We start from the raw sequence: 14,118 nt of genomic DNA on the forward strand, positions 1-14,118 counted from the left end.
CCACATATAGAACTGTATATGAAGATGGGCTAACTTGCCATAAGTCTATACTCAAGACTAGAGGAATTAAAACAGAAACTATGAATGAGGACAGATTCCAAAAAAGACCATCTTAACCTGAGTATTTGGATGAGTTTCAGGCATCCCATGACCTACTTGAAATTATATATAAAAATGTCTGTGTGCATGGGCCTTTGATTACTATTCTGGGTTTAAGCAGGTCCACTCTCAGGTTCTCTAGAGGCTTTATAAACAAAAAATTAAATATAGGACCTTGTTCCTTTCTGTAAAATCTGTTAATACCATTTTTCTTATCCCAAGTTCTTTCCATTAAATAAAACCGAAGTATAAAGTTTAATCCACTTTGTCTGTTTTAAAATTCCAATAAGTTTTTAAAGTGTTTAGAATCTAGCCGTATCTTCCAGGCATATCTGGAAAATGGGAATCGGGTAGGAGGTTTTGAGAAAATGGAGAAAGCTCAAGCTATGTTTGACATATTTATAAGAGGAGAGGGAGCTAACATATGATTAAGAGACAGCTCAAACCAAATCGTTAGGCCAGTTGCTCTGCTGTATTATGGCTGATCTGGCTTGTAGTTACCCTGAGTGGAGCCATAGCTAATTTTGTTCTTTGGGTGGTATCATACATAATTTGCCAGATAAAGACTGTATAAACCTTCATCTCAAGCAACCCAGTTATTCTTTGTCTCTGGAGACTCTGGGGACTAGGAAACTCAGGAGTCACCACCCTCAGTATTAAAATCAGGAGGATTTGGAAACCTATATGTAGAAAAAAATGCTTTGTAATGAGTTTGTGATCTACAAGGGAGCAAAACATTTTCATTTCATTGAAACTGGAGTTGAGGGATAGGATCTTAAAATATTTCTAATGAGCATAGTAAATGGAAAGTTAATTTTCTAATACTCATTTATTTATTTTTATTACGCCTTTCTTTTAAAGTTTAAAAATAGTTTTAGTAGGGATGCCTGGGTGGCTTAGTCTGTAGAGCATGTGAACTGTTCTTATGAGTTCAAGCCCCACATTGGTGTGGAGCTAACTTATAAAAAAAAATTTTAGTAATCTTTATGTGCTGTTTTGTTTTGACTGTTGTCATGTTTTATAGCTTTATTGTTTTACCTTAGTGTGAAGAAAATATTTTTAAGAGCCTTAATAGGTTCATCATTGATCCTCATAATCTGCCTGTTTTCACCTAAAAGGTCTTTACAGTTATTTTAGCCTTGACTTCTACCATCAAGGGCTGTTGGGATTAAACCCTGTTGTTTGGAGAAGAAATGCCATATCAAAATCTTTTTATAATGTTATATTCCTTGTGATTATGTATTTAATTTTGGTTGTAGGATATAATGAGACCAGATGCTTTATTGAAAACCTGGGGAGCCAGTTTCAGTGATGTAAGGGGGAAAAATAGAAACCCAGACATATTAATGATTTGTTCTTCTCCCCCAGTTCATGATTGTTAGTTGAGGTAATAGATTGACTAAAGATCCTTTCTGGTACCTGTGGGGTTTTATTTATTGTAACAATGTAATTACATTTTTAGCAAGATATTTTTGTTAGCACTCTTTGTTATATTTTATATGCCTTTTGAAAATTACTGAAGCCTTTTTGAACATTGGACTTTCCTCATCTAAGTGATGGTAGAAATAGTGTTTATTGTATAGGATTATGCTAAGGATATAAAGTACTGTGTGTCATACACTTAACTCAGTTGTTGGCACTGGCATCAGTTAACTATTAAGTTAAACTTTTGTTGTCTATTTATTTATCTTTAATTAATTTTTTAAAAAAGATTTTATTTATTTATTTGACAGATACACAGCGAGGGAAGGAACACAAGCAGAAGTGGGAGAGGGAGAAGCAGGCTTCCTGCTGAGCAGGGAGCCTGCAAGGCTCAATCCCAGGACCCTGGGATCATGACTTGATCCGAAGGCAGCCACTTAAAGACTGAGCCACCCAAGCACCCTAACTTTTGTTATCTTTTTCTTTTTTATGAACTCTCTCATAACCATTAAAGTAACTTAATAATTTTATCTGGTTAAAATGTTAGATGTTTTGAATTTGGCAGTACTTGGTAATTTTTGTAATTGTCACAACCACTACAGTATTTTAGGGTTTTCTTTTTTCCTTTTTTTTTTTTTTTTTTTAAGATTTTATTTATTTGACAGAGGGTGGGAGAGTGCTCACAAGCAGGGGGAGTTGCAGGTAGCGGGAGAAGCCAGCTCCCTACTGAGCAAGGAGCCAGATTACAGACTGGATCCCAGGACCCCGGGATCATGACCTGAGTTGAAGGCAGATGCTTCACTGACTGAGCCACCCCGGCACCCCAGTATTTTAGTTTTAATAATTGAATGTAATGGAATCTAAATGCTTTAGAGTAGGTTTTATTAATCTACTGTTGACAGCAAATTACTAAGTAAGATTCTTTGTTTTAAAATTTATACTATTTTTTTCCATGTTTAAGAGCTTTTTATGAATTTCTAGGAACATTTGAAAGTGGACTTAGTCATTCATTTCTACCAATCCATGCTATGTTCCCTTTTTAGTACTAAAATTTCACATTTTGAGACTGATTTTATAAAAGCATATTAACTGGATTGTTAATACCAAAATTGTAAATTACAGTGAGCTTCAATAAATACTGATGGAAGTAAGATTTCCTTTTCTGTTTTTGTTACCGCAGAAGTAGAAACTAATGGAAAGGATAGCAAACCTGAGGAAGAAGAACAAGTAATAAATGAAGATGAAAGACCTTCTGAGAAAAGTAAGCATGTACAAAAAACCTGAACTAGTTTAGAAAAATAGCTATTCATTGTTTCTTCTTTTAAGGCTATGGAATATATTTCCTTTCTTGAGATAATTCAAAAATTTTGCAGTTTAAGTAAAACACAGTTAAATCATTTTATTGACAGCTAACCTAAGGATTTTTGAAAGTATTATTTTCATATACCTCAGTATGTTGTTTATACTTTTAATTGTTTTATAAGAAAAATTTATGCTTAATATTTAATAAGGTACTATTTGAATGTCTTGAGATAAATTGTTTAAGATTTATGTTTAGAGCATGGAGCTATAAGAATTTTGTCGGAGGTGATACAAGTTAATGAAAATATGTGTCTGTCTCCTCAAGGTTCTTAGGCTTCACGGGAAAGGGGACTTGATGGGACAGGGTGTAGTTAGGTTTATAAGATAATCATTGGACTAGAAGTCGGGAAGCCTAGGTTCTGTATCTCTTTTTGTCATTCTGGTTTCCATGTATGACTAGATGAGTCATGATTATAAGGGAAGTCATGAAATAGAACTGGATTTTTAAAGTAGGTACATAGATAAATGGGTATAGAGAAAAGCAAAGAAGGATACTTATGGTCACATAAGGACATTTCCCTTTAATAAGTGGAGATTTTAGTATTTTTACGTTTTATATATTGAAAAAGATACCAGATAAAATTTGATCTCATGACTGTATTACCAGTATTTGAAATATAAATTTTCTAAGTGAAGATCTTTGAATATCTTTACCAGATTTATTTTTATAATGACACAAATTTTACTGTTTTTATTTATTTGAAATTCATTAGGACATGTTAAGAATAACTAGCCTTGGGTGTCTAGGTGGCTCAGTTAAGTGTCCGACTTGTGATTTTGGTTCCAGTCATAATTTGAGGGTCATAATCTGAGGATTGTGGGATTGAGCCCTGTGTGGGGGCTCTGCACTCAGCAGGGAGTTGGCATGAGATTCTCTTCCTCTCCTTCCACCCTTCCCCCCCGCTGCCCTTGCAAATTTGCGAGTTTTTTTTTCTCTCTCTCAAATAAATAAATCTTTAAAAAAGAAGAGTAACTAGTCTTATGTTACTTCCCTAAGGCTAATGATGAAGATTTTTTCTAAATGCTGAGAAAAAAATTGTATTGAAGAGGAGGAAATAATTAAAGCTATTAAAGCTGCTATGTACAGCTGATAGATATCTGTGACATGAGAATGAATATTATATTTTGTAAGGGGATTCATGTGCACTATAAAATTTAGCAAAGGGAATGAATAGAAGATGATTTCTTCTCATCTCATATTCATATTTTAGGTGATTCTCTATCTTAATATGATTTCAAGAGAAGAATCTTTTATGTTCACATTATACATTGCTTAGCCCTCAGGGTGTTCTTGTTTAGCATACTGAAAATAAGTTCAGAGTTTAAAAGCTACCTATCCATTTTTCTAGTCTCTAAAACAATTCATAAAATTGCTGAGTGAGAATGATACTGTGATAACTAGGAATAATATTTAGCTGAGAATGGAAAAGAAGCATTAGGATCTGTAATAAAAGTCATCATGCTTTTTTGTCCTCAGGTGAATTTTCCAGAAGAAAACGTTCTAAATCAGAGGACATGGACAATGTACAGTCCAAACGTCGTCGATATATGGAAGATGAATATGAAGCAGAATTTCAAGTGAAGATTACAGCCAAAGGAGATATTAACCAGAAGCTACAAAAGGTGTTACAGATTATAAGTTAAAAATGATATTAAATAATAAACATGTGACCATTTTTATTCTTCTAGGTTTTTGACATTATTCTGTATTTCACTGACATATTTAGGTTTTTCATAGAACTTAAAGTGGTTGAGCTTATTCTTAATAATTTAATTTTTATTTTTTTATTTTTATTTATTTATTTTTTTAAAAGATTTTATTTATTCATTTGACAGATGGAGAGACTGTTTGTGACTGCTTGTGAGCAGGCAGAGAAACAGGCAGAGAGAGAGGAAGGGAAGCAGGCTCCCTGCTGAGCAGAGAGTCCGATGCGGGGCTCGATCCCAGGACCCTGGGATCATGGCCTGAGCCGAAGGCAGAGGCTTTAACCCACTGAGCCACCCAGGCGCCCCAGTAATTTAATTTTTAAAACTGATTCTTTTTAAAGGAGTTTTTGGATTTTATTTTTTCTTTCATATTGAATTTTATTCTGTGGAAATGTTAGGGTCTTATATTTTAACTTCTAAAAAATACATTAACTTTTTAATCTTCATTATAAGGTGGTTTTATGGTTGTAAGTTCCTACATTGTAACTCATTGTTATGTTCTTTAGGCTTACTATTAAAAAATAGTAGGGACAGGGCCTTAGAATGACTAGGGAATGGAATTATTTAAAATATAAACTTTAGAAACATCTGCCTGTATCTGTGAAACTAGAGTTAGAAATATTGAAAATATGTAGTATTTAATATACTTTTCTAAATGTGTTAACAGATGTGTATGACAGATGCCTTTTTAAGAGGAATATGAAAGTCCAGTGAAATTAATTTTTTAAAGTCTTACAGATGTAATAATGAAATTATAAATAATCTATGTTTTAGACCAATGTCCTTTTTCCACTAAGATACAGTATAAATACTCATATTAGAAAAAAGCAGTTAATTAGTGAGGTGATAAAAAAGTGCCATTTTTCTTTCCTAGCTTTTTTAATTTGTCATATGGAGGTAATAATGTTTAGTTTTTTTTACAGAGCTATTATAAATACGAAGATAGGTATGTGAATTTTGAAACTTATATGTGTACTAAGAATGTATTCCTCTGGAACAGTGTTACTCAAGTATGGATTGTGGACATGTACTATGTATTCTATTTGTTAGGGACCCATAATAAGATAAATAATGTAAGTTGTAAGTAGACATTTAGAAATATTTTCTAGAAATTTCATAGTGCAGTGATATTCTTAGTCTCACAAAAATATCATGTGCAACAGATTAGAAATTTTAAAAACTGGTCTTTTAACTGATTTCCTTTGAATCACAGAAGGTATGAGAAATAAATATTAAAACCTCAGTATAAAATCATTTATAAAATTTTACCCTCTGGAAATTTTCTGTTTTTAGTATAATTTTGTCATAGTAGACACATGTAGAAGTAGAGGCTTTTAGCAGATATCATTGTGTCATGAATGCCAATGTGTTTCTCTTGAAATTAATCAATACATTATAACTGTCTTACTAGTCCTTAAGAATATTTACTCTTCTCTGCTTGCTGAAATGCCTTCTTTGACTGTAACAAAGAAATATATCTCTTTAGGTTGTACAGTGGTTGCTGGAAGAAAAATTGTGTGCACTACAGTGTGCTGTATTTGATAAGACTTTGGCAGAATTGAAAACACGAGTTGAAAAGATTGAATGTAACAAGAGGCATAAAACAGTTATTACGGAACTACAGGTTCGTATACTGATTTGAATTGTATACCCATGTGTCATTATTTTTATTACTTGTTTTGGGGGATACATTTTCAAAGTTGATAATAATTACATTTAACTTCTAAATATTAGAAGTAAAAAGAGGCACCATTTGTTTGCTAGGGCTGTCGTAAAAAAAGTACCGTAAACTGGTAGCTTAAACAACAGAGAAGTACTGTCTCATAGCTCTGGAGGCTAAAAGTCTATGACCAAGGTGTTGGAAGAACTGGTTCTGTTCGAAGGCTGTAAGAAAGAATCTTTTCCATGTGTCTCCTTCCTCTAGCTTCTGATGGTATACTGACAGTCTTGGACATTCCTTGACTTGTGGAAATCTTTTGTCTTCATATGGCACTATAAGTGTGTGTGTGTTGTGTATGTGTGTGTGCGTGCACGCGCGCACGCCGCGCACCCATATTTCCCCTTTTTACAAGGATACCGGTTGGATTGGATTGGGGCCCATCCTACTCTAGTATAACCTCATCTTAACTAATTACCTTTGTAAAGACCCTCTTTACAAATTGAATCACAGTCGGAGAGTACTTAGGGTTCAGACTTCAATATATGAACTTCTCGTATAGTTCAACCCATAAGAGAGCCTTAGTCACTGAGGAAAGGCTGGTATTATCTAGCATGTCGTAAGTACCAAATAATATTTATTGTAAGTGATTCTTTTTATATTAACCCACTTCCTGCCATGGATGTTATGATGTAAAGATATTAATTTGTTAATTTATATTTGTTAATGATTTTTACTTTTCTTTTTTTATTAAATATAACTATACACATACATATACATATAGTGCCAGAGCTTCTAAATGACTAAAATGAACACATGATAACATGCTGTAGTAAATCATTTTATTCCAAGACTAAGAAACTGGAAATTTTTATCAGTACATTCATCTTGTCATATAGTAAATGCGTGGTTTCTATTTTGCTGTCTGAAATATGAGCTTAGTCTACAGAGGCTGAGTTTGCAAACCACTTGTAGACCCTTACTTTATAAATGAGGGAAAAGGGGTCCATGAAAATAAAGTCACTGTTTTCTAGTTATAAAGCAAATTGCAACCAAATGTGACTAGAATTTATATATTTCTTAGCCTGAAAGTTATTTTCTTGGGTTCATATTGTTAATTTTATTTGAAGTGAGACTTTTTAAATAATAAGATCTTTGTAGTAATTTTGTTAATGTACCATGTAGTACGTTACTAGTCCTCTTACTTACCTTTAGCAGATCTTTCTAATAGTGATAGTGTTGCTTAATTATTAAACTTTATTTTACTAATATGGTCGAGAATTTTGAATTAGAATTTTAAAATGTTTGAGGATTTAAAAAAGTGGTTTCATTAATTGTTTCTCATTTTGTGTTTTTAAAAAAATCTGAGACTTTGACTCCCATATTCTCATATAACATGCAAGTTCAGATCTCTTAATACTTAGTAAACTTTTCACTTTGATGTTACCTGGTAGTCTCAGAATCTGAATCCTTTAAATGCCAAAACATTCTCTTCTCTACAGATAAATCTCCCATACCATTGTTCCTCTTACTTGTAATTCTTGAATCCTTAGAAAAATCTTCTAGCAATATCTTCCCGTTTTTCTTCTCATTGATAGTTTTTGAGTTCTTGGAAATTGATTTCTTTCAGTCATTTCACATATACAGTGGATTGCCAAATTATAACTTTTATTTCTTACAAAAGTCTATTTTTTGCTTCCTCTCACTTTTCACAAGGCACAGGTCCATTTACATGTGGATTTTTTTCAGTTAATATGGGTTTAGTCCTGTAAATACATTTTCCTTTTCCATTCCTTTGATTATAGCAATAACCTTTTACATGATTACTCTGGTTCTATTTTTTTTTTTTTTTTTTTTTTTTCTGGTTCTATTTTTTAAGTCCTTACTGGTCCTTCCCAATGATTGTACTCATCTTTCTAGAATACTGTTTGTTTCATTCTCCTCTGTGTAGTCCAAATTCCTCAACAAAGTGCCATCATTCATTTTTTAATTTTTAATTTCTGGATCTCCTAGTTTTTGATCTACTTTTCCTAATACCTACCAATTGCTACACTGTCCTACAGAGTATCAGTGTTCATAGTATTTTCATTTTAGGCCTTCAACTTCATACTGTTTCTCCCATTTAAGTTACCTGTAGTGATCTGCCCTTACCATGCTATTTATTTAAATTTTACTAAGCTCATTTAGTTCCTGTCTCTTTCTGGGTTTTTCTGATATTTAGTTTTTTATGGAAGTAAAATTCAATAGCAAAATAACTGTTTTTACTTTACAATTCACTGGCATTTAGTTCATTCACATTTTATGACTCTCATCTCTGTCTACTTATAGAACATTTTCATTAACCCAAAAGAAAACCTTATTTCCATTAAATAGTCACTTTCCCTTTCCCCTAGTCCTTGGCAACCACTAATCAACCTGTCTCTATTGATTTACCTATTCTGCATATTTTTTTGTGAACAGAATCCTACAATATGTGACTTTTTGTGTCTGGCTTCTTTCTCTTGGCATAACATTTTCAGGGTTCGTACACAATGTAGCATGTATCAGTACTGCATTCCTTTTTATGCCTAAATGATATTTAATTATATTTATATGCTATTGAAAGTATTTGTATACTATTCAAAATAAGTAGGTATTCAAGATGTTAAGTGTAATTTCCAGAATAATCATTAAAGAAAAAAGCTAAAATATATATAGATATATAGTATATAATATAATTGGTATGTGTTATATAAATGGTTGACCCTTGAATAATGCTGGGCTTGGGGTGCTGATCCCCTCCCCTGATATAGTCAAAAATCCATGTATAACTTCTTTTATTTTTAAGAGAGGCGGGGGAGGTGTAGTGGGAGAGGGAAGAGAGACTCTTAAGCTGGCTCATGCCCAGCACAGAGCCTGATGTGGTACTCAGTCTCACATCCCTGAGATCATGACCTGAGCCAAAATAAAGAGTCGGATGATTAACCTACTGAGCCCCCCAGGTGCCCCGCTGCGAAGTTTATTTCAATTAATACACTTTCTGCTCTAGAATTTCTATATGTTTTCTTTACACAGTTTCTGTCTCTTTGATATTCTGCTTAGCAAGACATTGTTTTCCTGTTTCTTCTCATTTTTTTAAGTTCTTTGTCCATTGTTTCTTTTAACTCCTCGAACAGATTTTTATTCAATTTATTTAAAGTCTTTGTCTAGTAAGTCCGATACCTGAGCTATCTTTCTTTTCATTATTTTCATTCTATGAATGGCCCATACTTTTTTTTTTAAGATTTTTATTTATTTATTTGACAAAGAGAGATCACAAGTAGGCAGAGAGGCAGGCAGAGAGAAAAGAGGAAGCAGGCTCCTTGCCAAGCAGGACCCTGAGATCATCACCTGAGCCAAAGGCAGAGGCTTAACCCACTGAGCCTCCTAGGCGCCCCTGGCCCATAATTTCTTATTTCTTGTTTCTTTGTATGCCTCCTAATTTTATGTTGAAATTTGAGTATTTTGAATATTATATTGTGGCAGTTCTGGGAATCAGATTTTTTTCCTCACTACCCAGAGTTTGTTGATGGTTCTTGTTGTGATTTGTTGTTTGTTGGTTTATGACTTCTGAAATGTTTTTGGAAAGTATAAATTCTTTGTTGTGTGGGGCCCCTAAAGTTTGGTGTTTCATTAGATTAGTGGTCAGGTGATGTTCTGCCAGTTATCTTAAATGCTTGAAGCATAAAAAAAGAAAAAAGGAAGAAGGAAAAAAATACTCACCCAGTCTTTGCAGATTGGCTCTGTTGAGGCACTCCTTCAATGCTAATTAACCAGGCCATTTACAGCTTGCCCTATCCAGCTTGCCTTATCCTTCACTTCTACTTGCTTAAGTGAAAGCTTAGGGTCTTTTCAAGCTATTTTTTGCCTTTTTTCCCCTTGGCATTTGCATAGTCTCTATTCAAGAGCTTTTAGAGTCCCTTTTGTGTCATGTGTCACCTTTCCCAACCTTTTCTTACCCAGGCTTTTCTCTTTATTGCTTGTCCAAATTGTTGTCCTTTGCCTCAGGCTGCTGTGCCAAATCTTTAGGAAAAGCTATCTGGGATGCTGCTCCAGCCTTGGGAATTACTTGAGTTGGGTGAAACAAAAGCTGGCCTGTGTGCTGGGCCTTAAGGGAGATGCCAGTGAAAATAAGGTCCATATGCTTCCTGTGGCACTAGAAGCCTGCACCAGGCATGCTAACTGTCATCTTCACAGCCACTGCTGATCTGGGTGTGAGGAAAAATGAATAGACAACCTAAAAGACCACAGTGCTCTCTCACTGCAAAGTAGCAGCTTTATTCTTCCCTAGGTCTTCCCCTTGGCTTTTCTGAGTTTTTTTTTAAGTAGGCTCTGTGCTCATAGTGGGGGCTTGAATGCATGACCCTGAGATCAAGATGTGAGCTGAGATAAGGAGTTGGACACCAGCTGAGCCACATAGGCACCCCACTGTTTGGAGTTTTTGAATAGATTCCAGAGTTGTGCAAAAGTTGATTCTAAAAATGTATGTCAGCTCATTAGTTGCTTTTGGGAAAGGAATGAACCCTGAAGTTCCCTACTCAGTCATTTTTGGTGATATTTATCACTCCGTTCTTGTATTTTTATTATAATTACTTTTGCGTTCTCCAGTATTTAAAGCTTACGTATCACATACTTAAGCAAATAATTACATACTTTGCTAAATTATTTACTGTTTTTTAGTTACAGCTAACAATAAACATTTTGAAAATATTACTGTGTATATATACTATATCTCATTCCATAGGAGTTGATGAGTACATCTTCCCGATTTGCATATTTATATTCACTTATTATATCTGACTGACTTTGGCATTTGAATTTTATAAAATTCAAAGTTAACACAATTGAAAACAAATACTTAAATTGGGTTCAGGTATTTTGCTTTAAGGAATAAATTAATATAATAACTAATTTTAGTATTAGGGCCCTCTTTTTTAAAACAGCAGTTACTATAAAAATACACTTCTAAGAGACTCATGATCCTTTTGCAATAATGTAAAAATGTATAATACATTGAAAAACTCGGTGAGACAATAGAATTGAATCATGTAGACTTTATCTTTAGAGGAAAATTCATGAAGTTCTCTTTTCTGCTAAAATTTTTAAGGTATAAATTTCTCCGTAGATATAGGAAAGTAGATTTTTGATTGATTTTCATATTGTCTTTCTTACATATTTTTCAAATAAGCTAGTTCGGGATTATTTAAAATGATTTTTTGTTGAGTGATATGACTTGTCCACTTCCTCTTATTAAAACCTGTTTTAAATGACTGGCTTGGGGGCGCCTGGGTGGCTCAGTGGGTTAAAGCCTCTGCCTTCGGCTCGGGTTATGATCTCAGGGTCCTGGGATCAAGCCCCACATCAGGCTCTCTGCTCAGCGGGGAGCCTGCTTCCCTCTCTCTCTGCCTGTCCCTCTGCCTACTTGTGATCTCTCTCTCTGTCAGATAAATAAAATCTTAAAAAAAAAATTACTGGCTTGTTTCCTTATTTCTGTGTACTAAATGTATTTTTATAAGAGCTGAAAATAATTTTCAGCATCGGGATATCTTATATATTTCTTTAAGGTTGGTTACCTTTCTTTCGTTCTTTCTTTTTTTTTTTTTTTTTAGATTTTTTTATTTATTTAATTGAGAGAGAAAGAGAGCAGGAGCAGGGCGTGGGGCAGGGGTAGAGGGGAAGCAGACTCCCTGCTGAGCAGGGAGTGCAATATTCAGGGACTCTTGAATCATGACCTGAGTGTGAATCATAGCCTGAGCAGGGATCATGACCTGAGCTGAAGGCAGACGCTTAACTGACTGAGCCACCTAGGTGCCTAAGGGATTGGTTACTTCCAGAATCATGAAAAAGTTTTTGTGTATTTTTGCTTTTACAGAGATGTCAAATGGTAAAATAAATCTCAACATTATTTCCATGGTTTTAATTATTTTTTTAATTATAAGGTAGTATAATTTTTAGATTTATGTATCTGATGCATTGTCAAGATGAGAATTCTAGTAACTTATAAGAAAGTCTTAAAATGGAGATAGTTGTCATTTGCTGTGGAGTCAATAGCAAATAAAAGAGAAATAAATAGGGGCGCCTGGGTGGCTTAGTGGGTTAAAGCCTCTGCCTTCGGCTCAGGTCATGATCCCAGGGTCCTGGGATCGAGCCCCACATCGGGCTCTCTGCTCAGCGGGGAGCCTGCTTCCTCCTCTCTCTCTGCCTGCCTCTCCGCCTACTTGTGATCTCTGTCAAATAAATAAATAAAATCTTTAAAAAAAAAAAGAGAGAAATAAAGAGTAATAAAAAGAGAAATTATCAACAAATATTTAGCTTTTCTACCCCTCCCAGACCATAACCCCCTCACCAAAACATATTGTCAGATAGTTGTAGAGAGGAAGTAAAAATGGAAATTCTCCGCTTTTTAAATCAAAACTGTAATTAAAGTACTACATATCAAAACCTGTAATGAAAGCCACAGCAGTATTCAAAGAGAAATTTATAATTTTAAATTAATTACTACTGAACAGGGAAAGAGAAGAACGTTATATGTTCATCTTCTGTGCTAGGAAGAGACAATTATAAACTAAACTCCAGAAGGAAGAGAGAGTTAATAAATTAATGAAATGTAAAAAACCCAACCCTTTTTGAATACTGAGCAATGAAGACAAAACCTTATTCTTTTGTGAAGACTAAAAGTAGATTAATTTTTTATTTATAAATAATGAGTATAAATAAACTACATAAGGATTGAAAAAGGAGACAAAGATCCAGAGGAGATTCTTTAAGAGAACATTATTATATATAACTTTATACCTATGATGTCCATCTTATTTAGTAAGGAAGTAGAAAGCCTAAGATTGTAAGAAACTCTGTTCAGGTTATAACCCATATCATATTTAGTAGGGATCATGGAAGTATTTCCATTGAAGTTGAGACTAGGACAAAGGCGTCTGTTATCTATGCTGCTATTTGGAGTTTTGGTGGCAGTCTGAGTAATAAAATAACGACAGGAAAAAGAAATTAAGAGTAATGATTGGGAACACAATAGAATTAATTTGGCAAACTGTAGAGAAAGTAAGAAGTTTAGAAACTACCTGATTGAAGAAAAACTTTCTAATAGTTTTTCTATATATCAACAATGAACAATGAGAAGATATGAGATAAAGGTTTCACATATGGTAGATATTTAAAAATGAATAAGTAGTTAAGAATAAAAGAAAAGAAAATTTTAAGACCACTGTGAGGAAAAAGGACAGAAAAAGAAAATCTGAGTCAACAAGTCAACTGTAAATGTACTATGTTCCTAGATAGGAAGACTTGATCCCTTTCAAATTATTGTACAAATTCAAAATACTCAAAATTTCAAGTGGATTTTTTTAATGGAAATGGAAAAGCTGTCAACACACCCTGGAATACAGTATTTCATTGGTTATAATTTATAAAATGCTGTTTTAAGTAGTTTTAACTGAAAATAGCCCCCCCACCAAGTAAATCCATGATTGTCTAATCCAAGAGACAGTTTTGAATAATGGATATATATATCCATTTATTCAGTAAATTTTTTTTAAAGATTTTATTTATTTATTTGAGAGAGAGACAGTGAGAGAGAGAGCATGAGTGAGGAGAAGGGCAGAGAGAGAAGCAGACTCCCCATGGAGCTGGGAGCCCGATGCGGGACTCGATCCTGGAACTCTGGGATCATGACCTGAGCTGAAGGCAGTTGTCCAACCAACTGAGCCACCCAGACGTCCCTATTCAGTAAATTTTTTGAATGCTAATATTTTGTTAAGTCAGACTTGATGCTTGATTAGCTCTTTTCTCAGATAATTATTTCCTAAGAGGTTCCTTGGTGCATAATTTATGCAAGGAAA

The 14,118-nt window shown here is 34.0% G+C and overlaps 1 protein-coding gene across 1 annotated transcript in view; it reads left to right on the plus strand.

The window, feature by feature from the left end:
* LOC111141985 (activating transcription factor 7 interacting protein) overlaps positions 1–14,118 on the plus strand; it is a 121,104-nt gene that overhangs the window by 63,735 nt on the left and 43,251 nt on the right. Inside the window, exons 3-5 of the mRNA XM_022494888.1 lie at positions 2,702–2,782; positions 4,361–4,506; positions 6,077–6,214. Coding sequence (XP_022350596.1) covers positions 2,702–2,782; positions 4,361–4,506; positions 6,077–6,214 — 365 coding nt within the window. The remainder of the gene's footprint in view (positions 1–2,701; positions 2,783–4,360; positions 4,507–6,076; positions 6,215–14,118) is intronic.

Source organism: Enhydra lutris, unplaced genomic scaffold (assembly GCF_002288905.1).
Source record: "Enhydra lutris kenyoni isolate GAN:26980312 unplaced genomic scaffold, ASM228890v2 scaffoldscaffold7, whole genome shotgun sequence".
Lineage (NCBI taxonomy): Eukaryota > Metazoa > Chordata > Mammalia > Carnivora > Mustelidae > Enhydra > Enhydra lutris.